The 26,071-nt window shown below is 56.5% G+C and overlaps 4 protein-coding genes across 5 annotated transcripts; 1 reads left to right on the top strand and 3 right to left on the bottom strand.

The window, feature by feature from the left end:
- Positions 1-299: 299 nt before the first annotated feature.
- Positions 300-5,930, bottom strand: LOC308055709 (amine oxidase [copper-containing] 2-like; the record flags this gene model as incomplete). Its single annotated transcript, XM_080370006.1, has 4 exons — positions 300-1,400; positions 1,927-2,056; positions 2,282-2,567; positions 4,361-5,930. The coding sequence occupies 4 exons, from the start codon at positions 5,928-5,930 to the stop codon at positions 1,116-1,118; spliced, it is 2,271 nt and encodes a 756-aa protein (XP_080226132.1). The 3' UTR covers positions 300-1,115.
- Positions 5,931-6,901: 971 nt separating this feature from the next.
- Positions 6,902-15,895, bottom strand: LOC308055712 (amine oxidase [copper-containing] 3-like). Its single transcript, XM_080370011.1, has 2 exons — positions 8,457-15,895; positions 6,902-7,041 (listed from the first exon to the last, which is right to left on the bottom strand). The coding sequence occupies exons 1-2, from the start codon at positions 10,021-10,023 to the stop codon at positions 6,935-6,937; spliced, it is 1,674 nt and encodes a 557-aa protein (XP_080226137.1). The 5' UTR covers positions 10,024-15,895; the 3' UTR covers positions 6,902-6,934.
- A 149-nt stretch (positions 15,896-16,044) lies between these two features.
- Positions 16,045-21,133, bottom strand: PSME3 (proteasome activator subunit 3). The gene is made up of 11 exons (XM_080370020.1): positions 20,980-21,133; positions 20,240-20,272; positions 19,856-19,918; positions 19,242-19,346; positions 18,886-18,934; positions 18,141-18,253; positions 17,596-17,664; positions 17,280-17,347; positions 17,074-17,128; positions 16,746-16,832; positions 16,045-16,259 (listed from the first exon to the last, which is right to left on the bottom strand). The coding sequence occupies exons 1-11, from the start codon at positions 21,019-21,021 to the stop codon at positions 16,179-16,181; spliced, it is 765 nt and encodes a 254-aa protein (XP_080226146.1). The 5' UTR covers positions 21,022-21,133; the 3' UTR covers positions 16,045-16,178.
- Positions 21,134-21,228: 95 nt separating this feature from the next.
- BECN1 (beclin 1) lies at positions 21,229-26,046 on the top strand. Of its 2 annotated transcripts, XM_080370015.1 has the most exons (11): positions 21,240-21,452; positions 21,532-21,599; positions 21,690-21,748; positions 22,119-22,209; positions 22,483-22,619; positions 23,140-23,334; positions 23,539-23,685; positions 24,223-24,372; positions 24,458-24,518; positions 24,951-25,093; positions 25,436-26,046. In XM_080370015.1, the coding sequence occupies exons 1-11, from the start codon at positions 21,326-21,328 to the stop codon at positions 25,602-25,604; spliced, it is 1,347 nt and encodes a 448-aa protein (XP_080226141.1). In that variant the 5' UTR covers positions 21,240-21,325; the 3' UTR covers positions 25,605-26,046. The 2 variants fall into 2 exon arrangements, with proteins under 2 accessions (XP_080226140.1, XP_080226141.1); XM_080370014.1 differs by having other exon boundaries at positions 21,229-21,452; positions 21,532-21,748.
- The last annotated feature ends 25 nt before the right edge of the window (positions 26,047-26,071 follow it).

The raw sequence follows: 26,071 nt of genomic DNA, 5'->3' as shown, positions 1-26,071 counted from the left end.
CACAGACCGCAAGGATGACGCTCCTCCCTGCAGAGCAGTGCCAAACACAGTGCCGTGGCCCCATCCTGCTGCAGCCCCCCCCATCACCAGCACCACCTCCGCAGCCCGCGCGGAGAGATGGCAGCATCGCAGGCTGCTGCGCTGACCCCAGGTGTGGGGAGGCACCAGTCCTGCAGCCAGGAGGGAGGAAGGGGACAGCTGCTTGTCACCCCTCTAAAGGTGCCTCCTGGTCCTGGCTGTGTCCTGGCATAGATGGGGCCGGGGGGAGGGGGCTGAGGGCTCCAGAGCCCACGCAGCATCCCGGCAAACGGGCAGCACCACTGGCTGTGCTGCACCGCTGGCAGCCACGTGGCTCCTGCACCCTGGCTTGAGCCTGGAGGGGGGTTCTCGTGCCAGGCTGGCCAGCATCAGGCTGCGATGGGCCAGGTGCTGCCGGTGGGGCCGATCCCTGCCAGAGGCACCCGTGGGGATGCTGCGGGCGCAGGGATAGGAGACCCACCCCTGCAACAGTCCCCTCCGCTCCCCCCACCTGGAGCCAGCAGCTGCAGCTCGGGCAGGTCCTGGCTCTGTCCCCAGCCTCACCCCAAGCACCTGCAGAGCTCAGTGCCAGCACCCCCCTCGGTTCTCCCCCCAGTGTCCCGGGGGTCCGGCCCCGTGCCCGCAGGGGTGCCCAGAGCCGTGCTGCTGGGCTGGTTTGTGGGTGCAGGAAACGCAGCGGAGACCCAGCATCATCCCCCCAGCAGACGCGGCTGCAAGTTGTAAGAACAAGAAAGACAGGAGAGCGTGGGACCAGAACCATTTTCATTTATTTTTTTTTAACCTGAGACACGCACTACACAGCGCCTTGCTTCTATGGCAGAGGAACAGGATTTTCTCCTCGCTTTCCTCCTGCAACAGACTCAAATTCAGCAATTAACAGAGACAGCGTAGACTCCCATCTGGCATCACGCCAAGAAGATTATGCTTCCCTTTTAAAGAACACTATTTTAAAAGCAATGATAAAAAGCGAAGTCATCACACAACTGGAAACCGAGACGACTTCACTAGAAAACTGAAAATCTGAGACAGACCAGCCAGCCTGGTGCCTCTGGGTCTCCTCACACCGTCCTCCGGCGTTAAATCCTGCTCATATTTTGGAAACCGTCGTAGGTGAATGGGGGAAAGTTTGGCAGACACGAGGCGGTTTTGGGCAGGCAGGCAACAGGGTTGATTTCACACGCCATGAAGTCCTGCTCGCTGGTGAAGAACACGCCATCGTGCGAGTATATGGAGGGGTCCAGGTCGTAGTAGTTGTAGGGTCTCAGGAGAAAACCGACCGCGTTGCCCACCGTCACAGTGTTGGGAATATCCTCGGAGTGGGGGATGTGAAGGAAACCAGCAGTTATCCAGGCAACCAGGTCCTAGGCAGACAGAGCCACCAGACCGCGGTTATTTCAGAAGCCTGCGGCAGTGGCAACCGAGATCTGCGCAGGGGCTACGGAAAGTTGCTGGAGAGCCAGAGAGGACCTCCACGGGCACCAGCCCGGCGCATTCCCGTGTGCCAAGCTCCCCCTCCAGGGAATGGTTCCCTCCCTTCCCCAAAGACCAGCCCACGGCCATGGCCGCAGATGTCCACCCAGCAGAAGGGCCCTTGCCCTGACCCCACAGAGTTTTTCCTGACGTTTTGCCAGCATTTCTCCATAGGGAGAAACGAGCTTCTGCTCTGCCCTCTGATGGACACGCTGCCTGAAGCATTGAGCAGACACACGGACAAGGGGGTGCTCAAACCCACTTTCCTCATTCCCTGCGGCTGCTGCTCTCCCAGCTGAGCCCGCTGTCCCGTGGGGTGGGTGACGCCAGGGTGGCTCAGCCCCAGGGTGGCTCAGGGGCTGCCGCTCAGCCCAGGGCTGGGTGCTACAGCTCCAGCCCGGGGGGACCCCAGCCCACCTCGTTGGTGATGGTCTCGTTGTTGATGAAGTCGGCGAAGGCGACGGTGGGCGTCCAGGGGTCATTCTGGTTGTAGATGCTGGTGCTGGTGGGCTCCTCCTCCTTCCGCCGGGTGACGGCCAGCTGGTACCTGGGGACAAGAAAAGAGACAAGAGCAGCCCCTTGGGGCAGGGCAGAGCCAGAAGCCAGCTCCCCAGAGAGGCTGCAGAACACAAACCTGCTCTACAGAGGAACCCCAGCCCAGGAGAGCGCTTGCCCTGCACCCCCCACCAAGGAGCATCCATGCAATGTCTCCCCAGCCAGGGGGGCCGGGGGCATCTCTGAGAACCTGCTGTCCCAGTCAGAGCAGCCTGACCTTGCCCAGCTGATGGCCCTCTCCATAGAGCTGGCTTCGGGGACGTGGTCCCCCGCAAAACTGGTGATCTGGATCCTGTAACCACGCTGGTGGCCCCACTTGTTTTTGCTGTTGGCTGCAAAGTAGATGTATCTGGGCATCTTCGACTGGAGCCGGAATGCAGCCTGGTCCTCCGTGTCCAGGACTTTCTTGGTGAGTCTTGGCCGCTCTATCTGCTGCTCTGGGCTCCAGGGAGCCCGCACCATCTCAAATGCCATGTCATGGGCCACCAGGGAGTTCTTCACCCCTATGAAGCAATAGCAAAGTCACTGAGGAGCATCCCCAGGGTACCCTGTTCCCCACGGACATCAGTGCAGCCAGAGCTCGTCCCCCCATCCTCCCTTCCTGCACCCCAGGCTCCGAGCACCAGCTGCTGCCCATGAGAGCAGTTACTGCTCTGCAGCTCTGCCATGCCACGACTGTCTGTTGTGGACACCGATCTACGGCTGTACAACCGTCTGAGGCAGGCAACAGCGCGCCGTGGCAGCCACCCCCACCCAGGGGGACTCTCGCCCTCTGTGATGTACAAGAAGCGAGTTTCATCCTGGTGCAGAAGAACAGGTTTGTGTCCCAGTGCAAGCACAGCCTAATTAAGTCGGGCTCCTGACGGCCCAGGCACTGTGTTTGTGCTCATCAGCATGCGTCCCGCGAGGTGCAGAGCGCTGGGAAGAGCCAAGGCCCCGCACACCTTTGCACATCACAGACCCGGGGCAACGCTGCGTAGTTCAGGCCTTTCCAAAAAGAAAAGTGACCCAGCGGCTCAGAGCAACAGGAGGGACACAAGAGCAAACAGATGTGTGGACAGGATGCTGAAGAGCTGGCTGAGAGCGTCTGATGGCCAGCACCAGCACGGCTTGGGCTGAGGACCCGGTGCTCAGCACCCACTGTGCATCCCGGCTGGGGCACCTGGAATAACGCCCTCCCGTGCTCCGCTCCCCGTGGCCCCACGCGAGTTTCCAGCTTGTGCAAAGGCCGTTTCAGAGCTGAGCCTCTGGCCCTCCTGGCAGGTTTGAGCAGTGCCCCAGGGTTGAGCCTGAGCCCCAGGGCTGCCATCGAGGGCAGCACCAGAGCCCCACAGAAGAGGATTCATGCCCAGTAACCACCACTGTGCCCACTGCCTTCCCTTTTCTGATGTGAACAGAACATCTAACTCCTCAACAGAACATCTAACCCCTCACCTCCCCTTCCAGGGATAGCAGCAACAGTCCGATTTCATCCGCCTTTTCCCCTGCTCTTGCAGTTTTAGTCCCCCATTTTTACTTAAGTACTCAAAACTCATCCTAAACCCATGCTTTAAATTTGTATTTCCAATTAAAAGGAAATTGGGAAATTTCGAATAGATGGCAGGAGCACGGAACAAAAGGAATTCCAGCAGGAGCGTGAGGACAGATTGGTGGCATAAATGGTAGGGGAAGACCAAATAAACTGCAGCCGACCCTCCCGTTGCTGCTGTGAGCAAAGGGTCCCGTGGACCCCCAGTAAAGAGTAAGCTGGGGCTGGCCGCCTGCCCGGCACTGCCTGCTGTGCCCGCAGCCCCGCGGAGGGGGCAGCTCCCGTCCCACTCGGACAGGAGCAGCAGGAACGGCTCGACAAAGCTGTAGGAAGCAGGAATGCGAGCTGGAAACCACATCCCAACGAATCAGCTTGATTGACTCAAACTATGATGCGGGGCGCAGGACAGGGGCAGGGTGCCAGAGGGAAAAATCCCGACTTCGGCAGAGCCCCGGCAGCATCGAGGGCAATGGGGCAGGGCTGGGGCTGTCTGCCCGGGCAGGGGGGAAGGACCACTTCCCATTAGGGGCAGGGGCTGGGCACGTGGCACTGATGGCATTGCCCAGCCCGGGAAGCCGCAGCTCTGCACAGCCCTTGGGGGGAGCTGCACGGGCCAGGGGGAACCAGAAGGGAGGGGGCGCGGTGTGAGCACAGCCCCCTCCCTCACACGCAAACAGAAAAATGCGTGTAAAGACCAAAAAATGTCATGTCTGGGGAGTCTGAAAGTACTCGGGGAGAGCACAAGGGAAACACAAGACCCAGACCTACCTCCCACGTCCAAGTCCACTTTATAGTTGATGGAATGGGTGCGTATCGTACCCAGCGTGTGCTCCCAAACCCTATTGCCGTATCTCAAGCCATCCCCGTGGAGAAAGGATGAACTCGCATAGCCTGTGGCCTGGACCTTGCCTTCGATGGCCCCGTTCTGGTAGAAGATGAAGTCCCACACATAGTTGTGGTTGCCAACAGTCGCGATGGACCGAACAACCAGAGCAGAGTTGACCAGCCCCCCGTAGAACAGCGACTGCAGGTTGGAGTAGTGGCGCCTCAGAGGGGAGCCCAGGTTCTGCTCAAAGATGCAGAGGGAAGCCTTTCTTTTGCTGGGCCTCAGGGTCCCAGACAGAGAGTGTGTGTCCACGTAGGTGGCCGAGTACGGGCAGTCCACGCCTCGCACCAAGGGGGAGGTGTAGTGCCCGATGCCAAAGCTCCCGTCCATGTACCGCGTTGACATCCCTCCAGGGCAGTTGGAGCCATACACTGACAGCGCCTCTTGGACGCTGATTTCATAGGCAACCCTCTCCCCCTTGTGTCGGATGTCAAACAGGCGCAGGCCCCTGTGCACGCTCATCCCAAAGGCAAAGCTCCAGGCCTGGAAGAGGACACGGTTGTCCCTGACGCTGTAGCGCGGACCCTGGGGCTCGTACTGCAAAGGGAACAGCGCGGCCGAAGGCGCACGGGGCTTCATGGACGAGAAGTCCCCGTCCCGCGGTGCCTTCTTCACCTTCTCCACGCTGATGCGACCCTGCACGTAGGCGCTCTCCAGCTGAATCATGTCCCTGTAGTACTGCCCGTTGTAGAACACCTTGCTCACCGCCCACCGGGAGATGTCCAGGCTGCTGTGGTCCACCAGCACCTCCAGCCCCACCGGGTGCACGAAGAACCCGCTCACGTTCTGAAACAAAACAAACCAGGACTTACGGTCTCCAGACCGGAACCCGTGAGGAGCTGCGATCTGAAATGCCACGTTGGTGCTGTCGTACTCAAAGACTTCTTTCAGGAAGGTCGGGGCTGCAGCAAACGCCACCTTCTCTAAGAACGCTCCCACCTGCTCGTTCTCACTGCCCAGCATCGGTCTGCGGTGATACGGCACCTTCCCCCCGTACTTCTGCACCGTGACGTCCCGGTGATACGCCGGTGTCGGCAGCGGACCCACCACGTACTCGGTGACGTTGGGCTCCGGCTGGTTCCCAAAGTAGAGCACAGCCAGCGCCTCCCGCGGGGGTCGGGCCCCCCCGCCATCCAGGAACCGCAGCACCTCTGCCTTGGCGGGGACCTGCAGGTCCACGGAGGCGACGCAGTTGTCCGAGGGTTTCGCACGCGAGGCGTCGACCAGCGGCACCCCGAGGTTCCCCTGCAGGTACCGCACCACCTGCGCCAGCTCTTCGGGCGTCAGGTCGGCAAAGACCAGGCTCTGGCTTGTGGATCCCATCTTCTCCACGACGTGGGGCTGGGAATCACAGCTGGGCGATTGCCTCCCCCTGCTCAGCAGCATGCAGGAGAGAATGAAGATTATCACGGCAGCCCCGACCAGGAGAACGTAGGGAAGTTTGGGGTTCATCTCTCCAAGCGCAGACACAGCACACAGGGTTTGGCTGCGGCATCCAGAATACGTCCCTCACCTGCAGACCAGGTTCTTAATTCATTTGCCGACCATGGGCGTAAAAAGGCGTCGCTTGCCGGGTGGGAGGGAGCCTGGAGCTCCCACGGGATCGAGAGATCACAGGTCCCAGCCAGTTCAGCCTGTTCCCTCCCCACCCCAGACACACCGAGGAAGCAGCTGGGGAGCCGGTGCCTGACTCACTCCCCAAGCTACTGATGGTTTCTCCGCTGCAGGGTGACACCAGGAAGAGCCCCAGCCTTGGTCTGCCCAAGGGGCCTTTGCTTCCTCCAACATCTCCCAGTACACCCTGTCCCTTCTCATGTGGCTACGCCACAGGGGCAGGCTCAGCCGGCCCCGTCCTCCCGGCGCCCCGGGAGCAGCCCCCCTCCCCTGAAGGGCCATCTGGGCTGGCACACCAGGACAGCCCCAGACCCGCCGGCTCCCCAGCACCTGCACATGCCACTTCTCCCTGTCACCACTCTGTCGCCTCCAAGTCCCTCCCAGCCCTGAGGGAAGTGACCTGGGAGCACCGAGACACGGGCAGTGCTCACCAAACCCCAGGCAGCACCGGGAGCAGCCGCACAGGACCGCAGGAGGACTAACAGGACCCCCCCCATCCCCATCCCGACCCCACTCCAGTGGGCACCATCCTTGGACCAGAGCTGTCACAGACAGAGCTGGCTACTGTCAGGAGAAGGTCCAGGATTCCTGACCGCACGGGGACCTTCCATGGCAAGGGGAGCAGCGAGCAGCCCCTGGGAGGGGGCGAGCTGGGGGGCTGGGGCCACCCTACTGTGGTGTGAGGTGGCTGCTCCTGCCAGGCTGGCCCCCCACATCGCCGGCAGCACGGGTGGCTTTCCAGAGACCATTGCCCACTTCACACCCTTCTGGGGGGACAATCTGGGCACAGGCAGAGGGGCTGAAGCCACCTACAGCACCAGATTGATTTACCGCTCCTGCGATCACGTTACTTTAGGAACTTCTGTTTTCATTCTCACTTCCAGCCAGGGAATAATCACCCCTTTTCCCTGCGAGTCCCACACCAGCCTCAGATCAGCATCCAAGAAACCTGTGCGGGAGAAGACCCGTTTTTGCTGCGCTGCAGTTTTGCTTTCCCTACACTCAGAAGGTGGGGATCCTGCAGGATGACTCGAGCATCCCCCATGGCCCTGAGCTCTGGACGGGACTCCCCTCCCTCGCTACAGGGCACAACTCCGGGATTTTACGTGACTCTTCCCAAGAGCGCTCTGCAGCAGCCTGGGCTCAGGGTCTGCCAACAGAGCAGGGAGCCGAGGGGGACGGCAGTCACGGAAAAGGATCTTGCCACCACGCAGGAACTGTGTTTTAGCACGCTTTTGAGCCTCGCTTACAGAAAGGGAGCCAGCATCAGCCCGGGGTTTGACTGTAACGACAGCAGCAGCACCTTTCAAAGCCACACAAACCACTGCGTCGCAGGCAGGCACAGGATGGGACACATGCTGGGACCGAACGCGTGCACAGGAGGCAGCTGCGGCTTGGCACGAGTAGCTCTCCAATTAGTCCCCGCAGTCCAGGGGACAGCACGGGTTAGCGGAGCTGCGTTTCTCCTCGGGCTGGCGCAGATGCTGCCCACTGCCTACCGCCGATCTCTTTGGTCCTGTGCAGATATAAAATATTTCCCCCACACACCTTTTACAGGTTTCAGTAACAAGACACCTAACGCTGCCAGTCTGTGCCCCCAGCACCACCAGTGCCTTTGCACCTTCCTGGAACGGTCTTTGAGGGGAACCAAGCCATCCTTCCCGGCAGAGCATCCCTGTGCCTCCTGGAGGATGCCAGCACTTCACTGCCCAGCCAGGCGGTGCGGCAAGGCGCTGCTCCTGGACTCAAATAACCCTCTGCAGGATCCGCCGCCAAGAACTGCGGCTCTGTGCAGGAGCGGGGGAATTCACTGGCTCGCTGCAGCGCCTTTGCAGCCCGAGAGACAGGATCCAACTTACAAGTGTTTCCTCAAAAGAGAAGCAGGGATTGAGCGGCACAAGCTCAGCCCGCAGAGCGCCAGCCCTGCTTTACGCCGGGCAGTCGAGATAGAAAAAGGACTTCTCGAGGCATGAAGAGCAGCAGGATCAGCATCAGGCGCAAGAGCTTGGGTCTTGCAAACAGGGCTGTGTCTGCCTGGCCGTGGCTACAGCAACATGCGCCGTGCCAGCCGGGAGGCCTCGGGGAAACACAAACATTTTTCCACGGCTATACTGCTACACAGCTTTCATACTTTCCCTGGGCTGAACGCCAAGCTCCCAGACAATTCCCACCGCCTTCAGCTCCACGACCTTGACTATTTTACACATACAAAAATCATTTTGCAATGAAAAAAAGAGGTTAGGAGAGCGCAAAAGCAGAGTTCCGATGCCAGTTATTAGGGACGCTGCAGCCGAAGAGTCAAACCCCCAGAGCTCTAGGGTTTACCAGTATAACAACAGGCATTAAAGGAAGACCCAGACCTACCTCCAACGTCCAAGTCCACTTTATAATTGATGGAATGGGTGTGTACCGTACCCAGCGTGTGCTCCCAAACCCTATTGCCGTATCTCAAGCCATCCCCGTGGAGAAAGGATGAACTCGCATAGCCCGTGGCCTGGACCTTGCCTTCGATGGCCCCGTTCTGGTAGAAGATGAAGTCCCACACGTAGTCGTAGTTGCCGATGGTGGCGATGGACCGAATGACCAGAACAGAGTTGACCAGCCCCCCGTAGAACAGCGACTGCAGGTTGGAGTAGTGGCGCCTCAGAGGGGAGCCCAGGTTCTGCTCAAAGATGCAGAGGGCACTTTTACTAACTCTAGAGACCTGGGAATGAGCAAGGTAGTGCACGTCCCGGTAGGTTGCTAAATAGGGGCAGTCCACGCCTCGCACCAAGGGGGAGGTGTAGTGCCCGATGCCAAAGCTCCCGTCCATGTACCGCGTTGACATCCCTCCAGGGCAGTTGGAGCCATACACTGACAGCGCCTCTTGGACGCTGATTTCATAGGCAACCCTCTCCCCCTTGTGTCGGATGTCAAACAGGCGCAGGCCCCTGTGCACGCTCATCCCAAAGGCAAAGCTCCAGGCCTGGAAGAGGACACGGTTGTCCCTGACGCTGTAGCGCGGACCCTGGGGCTCGTACTGCAAAGGGAACAGCGCGGCCGAAGGCGCACGGGGCTTCATGGACGAGAAGTCCCCGTCCCGCGGTGCCTTCTTCACCTTCTCCACGCTGATGCGACCCTGCACGTAGGCGCTCTCCAGCTGAATCATGTCCCTGTAGTACTGCCCGTTGTAGAACACCTTGCTCACCGCCCACCGGGAGATGTCCAGGCTGCTGTGGTCCACCAGCACCTCCAGCCCCACCGGGTGCACGAAGAACCCGCTCACGTTCTGAAACAAAACGAACCAGGACTTACGGTCTCCAGACTGGAATCCACGTGGAGCCGCCGACAGGGCTGCTAGATTGGCTCCATCATACTCCATTACTTGATGCATGAAAGATGGAGCTGCGGAGAACACTTGGGTTTTTAAAAACCCTGCGATCTGTTTGTATTCAACAGCCAGCGTTGGTCTGCGGTGATACGGCACCTTCCCCCCGTACTTCTGCACCGTGACGTCCCGGTGATACGCCGGTGTCGGCAGCGGACCCACCACGTACTCGGTGACGTTGGGCTCCGGCTGGTTCCCAAAGTAGAGCACAGCCAGCGCCTCCCGCGGGGGTCGGGCCCCCCCGCCATCCAGGAACCGCAGCACCTCTGCCTTGGCGGGGACCTGCAGGTCCACGGAGGCGATGCAGTTGTCCGAGGGTTTCGCACGCGAGGCGTCGACCAGCGGCACCCCGAGGTTCCCCTGCAGGTACCGCACCACCTGCGCCAGCTCTTCGGGCGTCAGGTCGGCAAAGACCAGGCTCTGCCCATCATCGGCGCCATCCTGCTCCGGGGGCTGGTGCTGGCAGGTGCTGGGGGCCCTCCCTCTGGTCAGCAACACACAGACTAAAGCAAATATCGTGGCTAAAGCCAGGACGAGGAGGACCAGCACAGCTTTCACGTTCATGTCTGCTCCTGGTGCTGGGGCGTTCAGAGCAGCTTTCCGAGCAGGGTTTCTAGCTGCTGCCTCTGTCAGTTTACGCTGCACTGGATGGATTAGCACGGAAAGTACAAAAGCCTGGGAGAGGCTAGGGGAGGAGATCTGAAATTCGTGGTGACCAGAAAGGGCAGATCTCCTCTCTCAGCTGCAGCCTTCTCTTTCCTCCACTACAAGCAGTGCCCTGAAAGAGCTAGTGGAGATGCAGGGTCAGTGACTCAGACAAGTTTCACATAATTCTGTTACTTTTTCAGGCCAACCTAGTTTCCTGAGGCTGCCTGTAAAAACGAAGATCCTGTAGCCAGCCCAAGGTGGCTGGGACCACTGTGAGGCTCTGACAAGCTGGGAATTGTTGCCACACTGTAGAATTTCACCTCTTTGCAACTCACCGAATTGCCTTGTTTAGCAAGCTGCTTCCTTGTAAACATTCTCCCTGGCAGCATGATTCCAAGCTTGGAGTTACATTTTATTTTATTTTTTTAAATCTTCCACATTTGCTGAAAACACATCCATCTGTGTAGTAGCAGAAAAACTTTGGCAGGGACGGAGAGATGCAGTTGAGGATGAGACTCAGGCCCCAATGCACTGTGAACAACCAGCTCTTAGTTTGCACCTCTGAGCAGCTACGAACTAATGAATCCCTCAGCATCCCACCAGAAAAGGATCACGCCGCTTTTGTCTCTGCCTCCGATTCAAAGATATACTGAGGGGCAGCTCCGGCGAAGTTCCCTCGAGGATCAAACCTCCCGCAGCCGGCGGCACCCAAGCAGGCAGGCGATGGCAATGCCTGCTGGCGCAGCGCTGCCGGGCTTCTGCTGCCCAGGCTGAGCGGCCACCCCCAGGACTTCTACCAAAGGCTGGGACAACCGCCCCCCGCCACCCCTGCCAGAGGTCCCTGCTGCTCTCAGCACTGCTGAACTGCTGAAAGGCCTTGGCAGAAGGAGGTGGCCAAGCAGGACTCGGTGCTCCATCCTGCCACGCGGCAGATGCCTGGGGTAGGCAAGACGCACTGTGTTTGCTACAGTCCCTGCCTGTCCCTGAGCTGGTGCTGAGAAGCACAAGGCATCCAAGAGAACCAGAGCTGGAGATGCAACCCAGCATTTCCACTCCTGCTGCCAACCTCACCTCACCTCACCCTGGCCTTCTCGCCTCCTCCCGTCAGAGTTTCCTGGTGGGAGACAGCCCCCCCGCAGCCTCAGCACTGCCTCCAGTTCTTCCTCCACAGCCGGTCTTGCCCTCTGCGGTCCTCCGGCCGTGCTTACCAGCCACCACACTGGCAGGCAGGCGGCCACGTTGCCATAGGACACACTCCATTATCCTCACCACCGCTGGCAGCCTCAGCCTTCTTTAGCCCAGGCTGCAGCTGCGGAGGCCGGGGACACGCACGTCCCCTCTGTGCCAGGCCACGTCATCGCCGCCTCACCGGCCATCGCGCCAGCAAAGCCTGCAGGGTCACGGCAGCCGCTTCACGTGGCTGCTGTGCCAGGAGAGGGGCTCACTGCGGCACAGACACAAGCAACGGGGAGAGGCAGGACAGGTAAGAGCCTTGGCTACACGGGATGCAACAGCTACAGGTCCCAGAGGCTCCCGTCGACTTTCAACCGGCCTCCAGCGCCAGAATCAGGTGCCCCCAAGCAGCACCACATTAAGCCAAGCGGCGCTGACTTCCAAGTCCGTCTTTCAACCCAGGAAGCCAACGAGGCTTCGAGGATTACTGGGGCTGAGGCTTGAAAGAAAAATTCCCTTTTGGTGCAAGCCTGGAACGCGGCGCCCATTTCGCTCGGAGAGGAAGCGCCGTTGCCCCAGTTCAGGTTTCCAGCGGAGCCAGCACATACCTCTTGCCTCCCAGGAATTTCACAAGCGTTCTGCTGCAGCACACACCTACACGGCTGAGCCGAGACCACCGCACGCCCCTCTGAGCCACACGCAACGCTCACACCGCTGCTTCCTTTAAGAAGTACAAAAAGAGCAGATCAGTCAAGGTTGGACTTCGCCTCTGGGTTTTGCATCCCATGTCCCAGAAAGTCAAGGCGTAGGCTGCAATTACAGATGGTCATTTTCTAAGCAGCACAGCAGTAGTTTAGGAGATCTGGAGAAACTCCACGGGCCTTCCCGCCCCACAAATCACAACTCAACCCTGCAGCTTGCCTGGGAGACATTTGAAAAATAAAGTGTGGGAACACTCCTAGTTCTGGGCATGCTGGGTGGCTGGGGGGAAAAAAAAAAAATAAATAAATAGAAACCCTAACCTGTAATGACATCGCCATGACAAACCAACCCACAGCACACACCCCAGGCCTGCAGGACACGGATGGCGTGAGCTCAGCTTTCTGCGCTGCCCCTGCCCTGCTCCAGGACGTGAGCCACGGATGCCATGGCTAACGCCACACCATTTAATACTGACCATTTCTGCCGTACTTTTCAAGCTGAGGACTTTTAAAGCTTATTACAAGCAACACAAGAACCAGCCTGCACTTCCTGGGAGCTGCGGTTTGGAAGAACAGAACAGCCCTAAACCCAGCTCCATCCTGCAGGAGGAATTTCAGGAAGCAGAGTAATTAACTGCGCCTGCAGAGGAAACCTGTGTCAATACCTTCCTGATGAAAAGCGATGGGGGATCTTTAAGGGCCACACGTACCACTGAATTGCTTGTGTACCTCTTCCAAAAGAAGCCTGAAGCAGCTTAAACCTAACCTAGAATTTAAAAAAATTACACGTCTCGCTAACAGTAGCATAACTTGTTTATGACCTGTTTGGTGCACGCACCTCTTCCCACAGCTCAGCTCCCCAGCCTGATGAGCCCATCACTCTGCCCCACATCTAAGACGGAGAAGTCACATCCTACTGGTGTTTATCTTGGCTGCACCGTTGCCTTTATAAGGACCGCCCATCCGTACTGGTTTTCACTCACGCAGAAAGGTAGAGATGGTAAAAAATAGCCTCTGAAATTTATAGAAACCCAAAGCAGAGACAGAGAGAGCTTTTGGCTCAGGGAAACTTGGAGTCAGCGACTGCCAGACAGCTGGGTACAGCACGGCACAGAAAACCCCTCGCCAACTCTCCTGACACGGGTAAGTCCCTCAGACTTCGGAGAAGTCCCGCTCCCATTCTCTCACCTCGCAGGGTCAGCTTGTGTGAAACCAAACAGCGGAAACTGCCTGACCCTTACCCAAGCCGGCTGCGTTTCTGGCAGCGTTTGCGTCTAGCACACAACTGCTGTGCCTTTATTTTCCTCTCAAAGCTTTAACGGTCACTGCGTATGAGCTGGGATGTCTGAAGAACCTGGGAATTCGAGCCCTGCCGGCACGCTGCCACCTCTCCTGGAGAGCAAAGCGGAAACACCGCGCTGAGGCCGAGGGGTGACGATGGCAGACAACACACCCTCCCCTGCTCCTGCGGATGAACCACACTCCCTGCCGACACCTGCCAAGACAACGGTCCTAGATGCTCCGTCCTCCCGCAGGACTGCGGGCACAGGCCTCCTGGGAGCTCAGTTCCCTCCGGCTGTGGCGAGGAGGAAGCCCTCGTGCCACACCACATCCAGTCCTGCCAGCAACACTCCCTCCTCCAGGCTCTGGCTCCAGCCGTCTTGGCCACCAGTGACCCATTTCGAGCTCGACCCCCGCCGCCCCACCAGCCGGGCTCTCCCACGCCGTGGGATGCACCGTGGGGCAGGGAACTGCGAGTGGCTGCTCCTGCTTCTCAGCAGAAGAAGAGATGGAGGGTGGCCATGCCAGGCAGGAGCCCCAGTCTGCGGTGGGCGCACGGGGCCTGGCATGGGCCCCAGCTGGCAGCACCGTGCCCAGGAAGGGGCCAAGCCCCAGCCGGGCGCTGTACTCTGCCTGTCCTGGGGAGCAGGCTGCCTGCACCCCAGCAGCACGGGGACCGGAGCGCCACCGGAGAGGCCTCCGCACCCTGGGCTGTGGCACAGCAGGAACGGGAGGAAGCACACCAAGAACGAGAACGATCCGCTGGGCACAGCGGGGGCCGCTGGCTGCGGGGGGCTGCAGGGCAGCCTGCATTTCCTTCGGCCAAGAGTCACGGACCACGCGCCCAACACACGCACCCCAGGACAGCGCTGCTCGGCAGGGGGGCAGGAGCAGCCCCCGAGCAGGCCGCGGGCGTAGCGAGCACCACACAAATCACCACACAAATCTCTCGTGGCTACTTTAACCGAGACAGCCCGAGTCCCACACACTGGGTTGAGGTGGGACTGCTCGCGTTAAACCCAAGACCGTGGGCCCAGCATAGGGCATGCGAAAGGAATAGAAACGACTGATGAAGCAGTGCATAGCATTTTACAAGGCAGTCAGAAAGAGGAATGAGGAGAATGCAGGGAAGGACCAACTGGATGTGAGAAAGAGAGGACCAGAACAGACATTAACACTGCGCAGCCTAAGAGCTCAGCATCACACACAAGGGGCTACCTTAAAAGAATTCCAAGCACCTTATTTTAATTTCTTGACATGGTAAAAGTTTACATACTTTCATCTGGCAAAGAGAGCCAAACAAATTAAAAGGAATCAATACAAAGAAACACAAGGGGAAGTGCTGCTCCCAGACAGCAGCGAGAACGCAGTTGGTTTGTTACTGAATATTTATTAGCGGGAAGACTAAGAGTTGACTTAACTACAAACAACAACAGAAGAGCCTATAGCAAGGGCCAGCAGCCCACCACACTCTGGGCAAATCCCTGGGAAACCAGCAAGAGACAACATGGCTCTTAGATGGGGAAGCAGGAGAAACAAAAAGTAAAAAAAAAAAAAAAAAAAGAAAAAAAAAAGGGTAGAAAGTTAATTCATTTTGTCACTGTTGTTACAATGAGGTTAACACAACTATTAAGGCTACTGCACAATAAGAATATACAGGTGTAACAGTGAGACCCAGGAAACAGCAAGGTTCCTGAAACAATTGATTTAACGTTCCCTGAATAGGGGACTTAAGTAGAAATACTATAAATAAGAAATTTTTGGAGCCTGCAGTGTTATGGGCCCACCTGCCACACACAAAAACTGACGCAACACAACCAGTCATTTCCAAAAGGGTTTGCAATGGACCATGAAACATTCCAGCGGTTTAGAGGAGTCACCAGGCACACGAGCGTGCCCTTTGCAGGGGAAAGACTACAAGGTCTGCAAATGGTCCTGGGTGGGGATCAGCCACCCTCACCCCCAAGCACCAACTGCCACAGCTGGCCTGCTCTGCCCAGGCAGTGGGGAGCACTGCCAGGGGACAGCGGGTCTCAGGGTGACCATGTGCAGAGACTATCAGGACTTCAGTGTCGGACCTCTGGCCCCTCCCTTCCCTCAGCCCGGGCAAAAGCATCTCATGCTGAAGGGGCACTGGGACGTATGTCAAGTCACGTTGGTTTGAGCCAAGAAAGTGGCTCTAGTCAAATCACAAATAGGAGCGGAAGCCACCTGAGCTCAGACCAGCCAGGACAGCAACCAGCCCTAGTTTCAAGCACCACCTCGCCCTGTGCACTGATCCAGCCAGAACTGACAAGGCAGAGACAGATGGGGCAGGCTCTGCTGAGTCAGAAGAGCGCCAGAAAAGGAGTGCAGACTGCCCAGCAGCTCGGGAGCGCGGCTGCTGCCACCAGCCCCGAAGGGGCAGGGTCCCCTGGCTTTGCAATGGGTCAGTGCAGAACACCAGCGGCAGAGGGGCCCAGCTACAGCCAGCAGCGAGGAGAGCGAGCTTCTCCGCCTCTGCACCAGCACCTGGGCTTGCTCTCGTGCTGCAGACTGTCTGCCCCATTCCTGGAGACCCCCAGTGAAGCCTCCAGCCAAGAGATGGGACAGGACAAGGGCTTGGTCTCTAGTGTCGTTCCTACCCAGGTAGGAAAAGGCATGAAGGAATGTTCCTGCCTGGCTGGTGCTCTTACTCTGCAGTAGCCTCTAGGGCACCCCAAAGTAGCACGGCCTTCTCTTTACATTACTGGAGGGAGGGAAAGCTCCTGAGACCTGAACAAAACCAATCACAAAACTAGGCGAGAATTTCTTTAGAGTTTAACTAAGAATGCGATACTATTTCCAGCCAGTTTCCCATCTCGATAGTCACGTAACAAACCAAGGCAATGACGGTCTTTAGTTGACTGAACAGTTCTCAAGTTCAAACGTTGACACTTAATAGAGGGTCTCAGCATTGCTGCTCCGAGGCCTCTTGATCTTCTCAATGTTTTTAAGGATCATGTCATGCAAAGTGACCTGCAAAAAGGGAGAACAGGACTCAGACAAGAAGGGTGAAGTCATCCAGTGTTCAGCTCTCACAGTGAGCACTGGTTACAACAGCAACACAGCTCACCTCAGCACTACCCTCAGCCCCTGCGTGCAATCACACCCCCAGTTAAGATAAGGGCTTCCTTCAGCCAGGCTTTACAGAAGCCACTGCGTGTAACGCTGAAAAAGATTCCTTTACAGACCCCCAGGAATGGCCGGTACTGCACAAAAAGTTTAGGATCACAGGTTCCCACAGAGGTGGAAGGAGTATTTTGTGCTAGATTCTTGTGAACTTTCAGCTGGAGACACCCGCATCTCTAGGAGATGGTGGAAAGGCTCTTCTTGTTACAGCCAAAGCGGAGCAGGACCAGGACTAAGCGTACTCATAGGAAAAGGGAAAAGCAGCAGCAGGATCAAAAGGGCTCTCTCCACTGCTGTGCGGGGAGCCAGCGTGAGCTCTGGTTTTTCACTTACATATTGATTCCTCAGCTCTGAAATGATCAGGCGCAGACTAATGTACTCCTTCTCGTCGATCTCTGTCACTGTGCGGCGGTAGTCCTCCTACAGAGAGCAGACACACGGCTGAGCGGCCCGAGCTCAGCTGTGCCTCCCAGACACCAAGTGAAGGTCCTACCATCCACAAAGGAACCCCCCCTTCATCTTGCTCTCCTCTAACACAGGTGTCCTGCATCCGTTTACCATCCTCCCTTTTCCCCAGGACGCTCAGCTCAAGGACAGTGATGAAGCAGCCCAAAGAGCAGCAGCGTGTAACACGTAAATCTCCACCTCCCTGCTTACTTACCACATGAGGGTACTTGGCTATTTTGGAAACCAACTTTGCTCTTGTGATATAATATCTGGTAGGAAAAGGGAGAGACTCAAGGTCAGACAAATAGCACCAAGGTTTTTGTCGGGCCCAAGCTGCCCTAGAAAAGCTGGGGGACCTTCCCCAAACACTTTCCTTTTCCAAGGGGATCCCCCAAAAAAGGTCTGTTCTTGCGTGCCTACCTAGAAATCTGGTCCAGGTAGGATGCTGCCTCGCTCTCCACAGTTCGAAGCTCAGCAACTGTTTCCTCCTGCAGGGAAGACAACGAAGCCATTAATTAGCTTCAGGAGAATGCAACTGGCCGTCAGGGCTCCCAAAGCAACATGTCTCAGCCCTGCCATATCAAGCTCAGGTTTGGGTTCTAAAACCTAACCCAACCCCACGACTGCAGCTGTTGGATACCATCAAATGAAAGATTCAGAGGAACCCAAGAGACCCTTGTCGTCCCTGGAGCACGGCACTCTCCTGCAGCAGGGCACAGAGCCAGCGGTGCCTTACCTGAATAGAAACACCAAAGTTGTTTCCATCTTCTATCCTGGGGATGAGAAGCTGCACCCACATTTTGACCTGTGGTGGAGAGATCACAACACTGATCAACACCAACACCTCCACAAAGGTCTCTTTTTCTCAGAAGTTTTACCAACCCCTCCAGGACTCTGCCTTTGCCCCACAGTTCATGTCCTTCATGCTCATGCAGCACTCCCAAGGGGATCGTTCCCCACCACAGCTGGGACACCCCACAAGCCCAGCTTCCCATGGGAAGCTCTCGGCAGGTGTCTGTGACAAAGAAGGGTGAAGAAAAGCCTCAAGGAGGCCTGTGTGACAGACCTCCTCCTCCAGGTGAGCTGCAGAGCTCCCTGAGGGCTCAGAAAAACATAATTTCCCTAAAACTACCTCCTAGCCAGTTTCAGGCGCTGCTATACAAATCCTGCCTCTCCTTGCCTACAGGATAGAGGGGGCTGCTCTTTCTGCCCAGAGCAGCTTTGCCTCTCCAGGAGCAAAAGCATCCTACCGTCTCCGCTTGCTCCAGCGCTCATACCCACCGTATTACACTTCTCGATAAGCAGCCTGATTTCTGGTTTCACTTTCTCAATGATGTCCACCAGCTGCTGGTTGCTCTTCAGCATCCCATTGGGCATCACGAACACTTTGGTACCTAGCGGCACAGCAGAAAAACACCTGGCGTTAGCAACGCGTAGGAACAGCTGCGCCAGGGGATCAGACCGAACGTCCACCCAAGTGTCCTATCTCCTGCAAAGGCTAGCAGTGGACACTGATCCAGGCTACAGCTAACCTGTGGGGAAGGTGAAATTTGATGTGGGATAACAGCGGTTACCACAAAGGAAGGAAAAGAGAAAACACGGAGTGGAGATGAGAGCTGAAGAGCTCTAGGTTGCTGAGGCTGGGCACAAAGGATTTTCCTGATGCACATGTATGAGCTGTTTCTGCCTCAGCTTAATCCAAAGCCTGGTATCTTCCTCCAGACAAGGAGAGCTTTCAGCACAGAGCCACAGGGAGATCAGCTGCCTCTGTCAGCAGGCCAAGCTCAAGCAAGTACTACTTATATCTATGAGAGAAGTCCTAATTATGCTTTTAAGAGGTGGAACCTGACTCCTCCACAACAGAACGTCTGTAGGTCAGGCTCTGAGAGGTTGTGGGAACGGGCTAGCACAAGCAGCAGCCGCTGTCAGGACAGGTCAAGCGGGGTTCAACTGATTTCACATCCCTAAGGTATGGTGCACTGGTTCAGGGGGCAGGCAGCAACACAAGAGACTTGGGGACTCTTACCCTGAAAGGTCTCTTCGCGGTCTTCCAGCTTCCTCTTTTTCATATTTGGCTAAAATATACAAAACGTTTTACTCACAAACTAGTCGTAAGCTGTAACAGTGTTGTAAAGGAAACAAGGAAAATTTTAGAGCCTCTGCTATGCTCCTGGTTTCTAACCATTCTTCCTTAAAAACAAAGGAGGGCTGCAGAGCACAGCGTTACCTCCAGCAGACTTCCCAAGCTCGAGAGACCAATTCCTAAAAGCCTTTGGGAGAGCCATAGCATGTTATTAATAAGAATGCCCTATTCCAGCACACAGCAAGCCATGCAGTTTTAATTAACAGAAACAGGGATCACAGCCAAGAGAGTAACCTTACCCCATCCAGTCCATCATGGCTGTTCGTGAGAAGAATTGGGTCAGGCACTGGGAGGTTCATGTCTGAATGGATCTGAGTGAGATCATGAATATTCAGGATAGGCTCCTGGAAAATAAAGAGGATTTTTGTTATTTAATTATGAACTAATAAGTTCAGCCACACCAAACACAACGAGAAGACAAAAGATTCAGACCTCCCCCTTATCCAACTATAAAGCAAGGATGAGTGAAAAAAAACCCTAAAAAAATCTATAACAATAGGCTTGTGACAAGACCTCCCCCCACCCAAGAGCAAAGTGCCAGCTCCAGACTGCTATCAAAGCTATCAACTGTCTGCAGCACTGGGGTTCCTGTGAGACCACAGCATCGCAAAGGACGGCCCAAAGTTGCCAAATACGCAGAAAAGATAAATGTGGTGATCACACAAAGAAAAAGGAAAAAGGAAGCACACCCTCTAGAGCTAGCAGTGCTCAAATGCATGCAAGCAACCAAGCCACTGCTTCGGGTCTTCGTAGCAAGGTGAAACAGACAATAAAATGCGTGGGACAAGACCTGCCACATGGCTTTCAACTTCTAGCTGCAAATGAAAAAGTATATGTCATCTGTATCCCTTACCTTAAGGAACCCATCGAGTTCTAACAGCTTCTTTGGGAAAAAGTTTGCCACCAGGTCTTCAGCCTGAGAAAGGACAAGACAATGACATGAAACAACGCCACGAAGTTCCCGCTAATAGGCAAGAATGCCGCAGAAATCAACTGTCCAAAGGCAGGAAACAGGAGAGAACGTAAGATCTGCCTACTGCCAACCGTCACGCTAAGCCAAGATGCCAGGAGAGCCATGAGGCCCAGTAACCTTGCTCCAGTTTATAACTGGCACTGAGCACCACTAAGCTTCCAGGAGAGGCCCAAATCGCAGTCAATCCCATCAGAAAGATACGGCCGAACGGCCTCTTTGCTGCGCTACCACACTCTGGGGCAGCGGCAGAGAGATGCTCCTCACCTCACTCGTGATCCGCTCCCTGAAGGAGTCAACCTGCGGAAGGAAAAAAGCCAACAACAGTTCAGAGTCATTTCCAAAAGAGCGGGGCCCAGCACGAGCCGAGCACCGTGCCCTGCGGATGTGGGAGCTCAGCCACAGCCCCATCGCACCCTGAGGATGTGGGAGCTCAGCCGCGGCCCCAGAGATGCAGGAGCTCAGCCACGGCCCCGCTGCACCCTGCGGATGCGGGAGCTCAGCCACGGCCCCACCGCGCCCTGAGGGTGCGGGAGCTCCGCCACGGCCCGAGCCCCGCGGCTCCAGCGCGGCTCTGCCCCCCACGGGCCGGGAGAGCCCGCGAGCACCGAGCGGCGGCCGCCAAGGGGCGGCACAAGCCGCTCCCCGCGGGTCTCGCCTGCGCGGGCAGCACTCAGGAGACCGGGGCGGAACGGCGAGGGAAGGCGCGGGGGGACGGGAAACCCGCGGCTCCCGCCAGGGCTGGCTGCGGGGCGGCAGATCCCCCGCGCCGCACGGGCCCGGCCCGCGGCCCCCTCCGCCGGGGCACCGCTCGGGGGCGGCCGCGGGGCGCTCCCGCCCAGACCGCGGGGGAGCGGCGGGGCCGGGGGGGCCCGGCGGGGCGGGCCGCCCGCACGGCCGGGGCGGGGCGGCGGGGCCCCGAGGCCCGGCCCGGCGGGGCCGCTGAGGCGGCGGGGGGGTGGGGGAGCTGCGGCGGCGGGGCGGGGCGGGCCGCGCCCAGGGCGCACCTTGAGCTTCACCTCCGGGTCCACCTTGAGCAGCGAGGCCATGGCGGCGGCGGGCGGGTCCGGCTGCGGGTCTGGCGCGGGGCCGCGCTGCCGCCTGCCCCACCACCGGCGTCGCCGCCACCGGAACTGACCTCACGCCGCGCGCCCGCCAATGGGGCGCGCGCCCGCCGCCCACGTGACCCCGCGCACGCGTCCCGCCGGGTCCTGGCCGCTCACACGGAGCGGGGCGAGGCGGAGGGAAAATGGCGGCCGCGGCGCTTACACCCCTGCCAGGACCGTGCCCTGCCGCGTGCGTCACATCCGGCGCGCGGCGATGGCGGAGCGGGCGCGGGGCTGAGCCGGCGGCATGGAGGGGAGCCGCCCGCCCGCCTGCACCACGCAGGTCAGCTTCGTGTGCCAGCGCTGCAGCCAGCCGCTGAAGCTCGACACCTCCTTCAAGATCCTGGACCGCCTCACCATCCAGGAGCTGACCGGTACCGGCGGGGCGGGCGGGGGGCCGGGGCCGGGCCGCGGGGCTAGGCCTGACCCGGGGTGACGCCTCCTCTCCCGCAGCCCCGCTGCTGACCGCCGCCCCCGCGCGGCCCGGGGACGCGCCCGAGGAGGAGAGCGCCCTGACGGAGGTACGGCGCGGCGGAGCGCGGCGGCGGGGCCTTCCCCCCCCCCCCATCCCCTCCCGGGCCCCGGCGGTGACGGTGTCCCTGTGCCCGCAGGAGGCCTTCGCGGAGAACCGGCAGGATGGCGTGTCCAGGAGGTTCATCCCGCCGGCCAGGTACGGCCCCCGCTGGGCAGGGCCCCCACAGTCCCCGCCGGGCAACCCGAGCCCCCGGGCCCTGCCGCAGGGACAGCCGCTGGGTGCGTCCCCTTGGGAGCCTGCCCCGGGGGACCCCGCGGCACCGGGCCCCCAGCGAGTGGCAAGGCCATCTGGGGGCACGTAAATCCCGGGCACGGCACTCAGGACGCTGCTCGTAGCTATGACTTAATGCTGTCCTGGCAGAGGCGCGGGCTGCCCCGTCCTCCCGCGGGTGCATCCTGCGTGTCCGTCCTTCCCGACTCCCGATCTAGGCTCAGCTTTAAGGCTAGCACCACACCTGCCTCCCCCAGACCCTTGGCACTCAGCTTTCCGTAAAATTCTTTCCAAGAATGATGTCAACAGAGAGCGCCAACAGTTTTACGCTGATCGGAGAGGCGTCAGATGGCGGCACGATGGAAAACCTCAGCCGGAGACTGAAGGCAAGTTTTACACCAGCTGGTAAGCTCTGGTGCTTTTGAACGGGGCATCAGTTTTTCCAGATGCTCTGCAAGATTAAACTGCAAAGTCTCCCGTAGCGCTGGTCTTCCGGTACTGTTGTTGGTGAGTAGTTTGGTAAAGCTGGCTTATTTTAAATCAAGATCTGATCTGCAAAAAATTACTTTGCCAACTGAAGAAGCACAAGCCCACCTGCTGAAAACCAGCCAGCAGCTGCCTGTGCCGTCGCTGGAGCTAATGGTGAGCTCTTCCTGCAGGTCACCGGCGACCTCTTTGACATTATGTCTGGGCAGACGGATGTGGATCACCCCCTGTGTGAGGAATGCACGGACACTCTGCTGGACCAACTAGACACACAGCTTAACATTACGGAGAACGAGTGCCAGAACTACAAGTGAGTGGTCTGGAGGTGACCCAAGACCAAGTTGCTTTAGCTTGAAGCCTAGGGAAGGAATACGGCCCTGATCTGACTTTCCCTGGTCCGTAAGAGATGTCCCCAGCTTCAGTGCTTGGGGTTTTCTTTGTCTGAACGAAATGAAAAACTTATTTTTGAGAGTCCTGTGGCATGCAGCTTCTCCAGCTGAAGACTGTGAGCCCATCAGAACGACTGGTGCCGCCTGCCCACGCTGCCCGTGTGGCAGCATTCCCAGGCGATCGAGGGCGTCACAGAGACAGTTGCTGACAGGCAGTCACAGATCCTTGGTCACCGTCTAGCCCCCCTGTTCCCCTGCGTGCGTTCCTGACCCGCAGCGCAGGATCAGCACAGAGAGCCTGGGATGAACGAGAGGTGCACGCACGCTCGAGTCCCCGCTTGTGCTTCTGCTCGCGTTTGCAGGCTGTCGCCGAACTGGGGGCTGTCAGTGGTGGGGGCTTCCCAGGATCCCTGTTTTGGTAATCCTGTTGCTCTCCTTTAGGAGATGCCTGGAGATACTGGAGCAAATGAATGAGGATGATAAGGAGAAACTGCAAATGGAACTGAAAGAACTTGCGCTGGAGGAAGAGCAGCTGATTCAGGAGCTGGAGGACGTTGAGAAGAACCGCAAGACTGTGGCTGAAGACTTTGAGAGAGTCAGGGCAGAGGCAGAGCGGCTGGAACAGGAGGAAGCTCAGTGAGTGAACCTCAACTGCAGCTTATGGCAGGGATTTTAGGTAACATAAATGAGATGATAGCGCGGAGAAACCTGTCAATAATGCTCAGATGCAAGTGGCTTACTTTTTGCAAAATGGGCTAGACTAAAAAAAGAACTAGAATGCCCTAGGAGCAGTCACTAAATGCCTGTACTTAACATTTCCTGTCTTGCTTTTATTAAAAGGTATCAGAAAGAATATTGTGAATTCAAGAGGCAACAACTGGAGCTAGATGACGAGCTGAAAAGTGTGGACAACCAAATGCGCTATGCCCAGATGCAATTGGATAAATTAAAGAAAACCAACGTGTTTAATGCAACCTTTCACATCTGGTAATGCAGATGCTGGAAAACCGCGTCAGTTTGCTAAGAATATGCAGCCTAGGGCCGTTTAAGTAAGACTGCATTGGACAGAAAAGGTGCTGCTGAAGTCATAGTTGCCACACAACAAAGCAGGTGGCCGCAGCTGTCAACAGCGTCAGCTGAGAGAGGTTTGCAACACCGTGTAGATCTCTGAGTAGACTGAAATGGCTCCTCCACAAACCCTGTTAACGAACCGAGACCCAGTGTGTGAGCCAATGGTAACGCTTTAATGTCAGGCTTCACGGAGCAGGTAGCTCAGGGGTTTGGGTGTTTGGCTGGGGGGGATTTCTTAGGTTTGGTTGTTGTTTTGTTTTTTTTTTTTCTTTAACTGTTATAAACAAGTGGTTGGTATTTATAAATGCTTTTTAGCCACAGCCCCCAAACCCTCCTTCTGCTTGGTTAGCAGCGTGCGTTCCGTAACTGTTCAGTACACGGCCCTTGTTTGGTTAGCTGTGTTAGAAGCTGGTCCTGCCCCAGTGTGTTTATTTATAATTCTTCTTATCGCAGGCACAGTGGTCAGTTTGGCACAATAAATAACTTCAGACTTGGCCGCCTCCCCAGTGTTCCTGTAGAATGGAATGAGATCAATGCTGCCTGGGGGCAGACCGTGCTGTTGCTACACGCCCTCGCTAACAAAATGGGCCTGAAATTTCAAAGGTATATCCAACGTAATACAAACTTCACTTACAACCCAGATAAAGGCAGTTGGACTCATCTGCTTGTGAATCCTGTCTCCTTTCAGATACCGCCTGGTACCGTACGGCAACCACTCGTATTTAGAGTCCCTCGCGGACAAATCAAAGGTAAGAGACTCTGTGTGAATTGGAGGACGCTGACCTTGAATGCCCCAGAGCCCTGGTCATGCTGGGGACGCAGAAGGCAAGCTCAGCTCTTTATGAATATACAGTACAGGAGAGCTGGCTGCCCGTAGCAACGTCTCACTCTATCCTGTATCAAGCCAGTCATTCTGCCATCCAGCAGCATTAAAATGTGACAGGGCTCTTGAACTTGACCACAGCTGGCCAGAGATACAGTGATTTGGGAGGCTGTTGGTCACTAGGAACCCAGGCCTGCACGCAGTAGGCTCTTTGCACAAAACAAGTCCCGCTACTACGTGCCACAAACCATTTCTAAGCATCCTATGACAAATTTAAGCCTCGCACAGGACTAAAGAGCTGCAGTGACAGTATCTAAAATGGAGCGTTTGGGGTGCCTGAAACAAATCTCTTTTTCAGGAACTCCCCTTGTACTGTTCTGGAGGCCTGAGGTTCTTCTGGGACAATAAGTTTGATCATGCAATGGTGGCTTTCCTGGACTGCGTGCAGCAATTCAAAGAGGAAGTGGAAAAAGGCGAAACTCGGTTTTGTTTGCCTTATAGGTGAGTGTTGCTACATAACGTGTCACGTTAAGGCCTGGTGTGCTGTCCTGTGCAACACTGACCAGCCTCTGGAGCAGCCTACAGCACTGCTTGCTGTTTCAGTCCTGTCTTTCTGGAATCATCTGTATAACGTGCAGGATTACCATATTTGCTCTTAACAGAACTGAAATTTCAAGCTAGTTCCTCGGGTGAAGATCTGAGGCTTGCTAGATTTCCTTTAAAAACAAAGTATCCTTACACAGAATAATAGGAATGTCAGATGTGGATTTTAGTATTTGATGTCGTACTGAGATTAAACGTTTGCAATGGTAATGCGCTAATAAAACCTTGTGTGTGACACAGGATGGACGTGGAGAAAGGGAAGATCGAAGATACAGGTGGCAGTGGCGGCTCTTACTCTATTAAAACGCAATTTAACTCTGAGGAGCAATGGACAAAAGCACTAAAATTCATGTTAACTAACCTGAAGTGGGGTCTTGCCTGGGTCTCATCCCAATTCTATAACAAATAACCATGTAAAGAACTCGTCCTGGCAGCTGTAGAGTGTCTGCGTTTCGTTGGAGAAAGTCAAATCAAGATGTCTCTTAATATTAACCAGTACAAAATGTTTACAATACCAAAAATCCACAAGACACTTTATTTAAAATACCATTATTACAAGTAGTATATAGAAAAGCAATATGTAAAGTTATATCATTGAGCTGAACAGAATAAAAAAAATCGGCTATTAAACAGATGCTAAACCAGCACTTCTGAGGTTTATAGATACGTGTATAAATTACTGCTGAAATTCTCCAGTGAGTTTGATACTACTCTGTTACAGTTTAACACAGATGAGAAAAGCAAAATGTTACAAACACAGGGAATAAGGTGGAAGAACTCATGGAAACTCTGCTTGGTCATTTAAAAGTAACTACAGTTTGAAATAAAGTATTTTCTAAGTCATATCAGCACTTCTTTGTGCCACTGACCTTAACG

Source organism: Falco punctatus (assembly GCF_963210335.1).
Source record: "Falco punctatus genome assembly, chromosome: 19".
In the NCBI taxonomy this organism is placed as follows: Eukaryota; Metazoa; Chordata; class Aves; order Falconiformes; family Falconidae; genus Falco; species Falco punctatus.
Note: the sequence above shows the minus strand (reverse complement) of the source record. Positions and strands in the feature narration are given on the sequence as shown.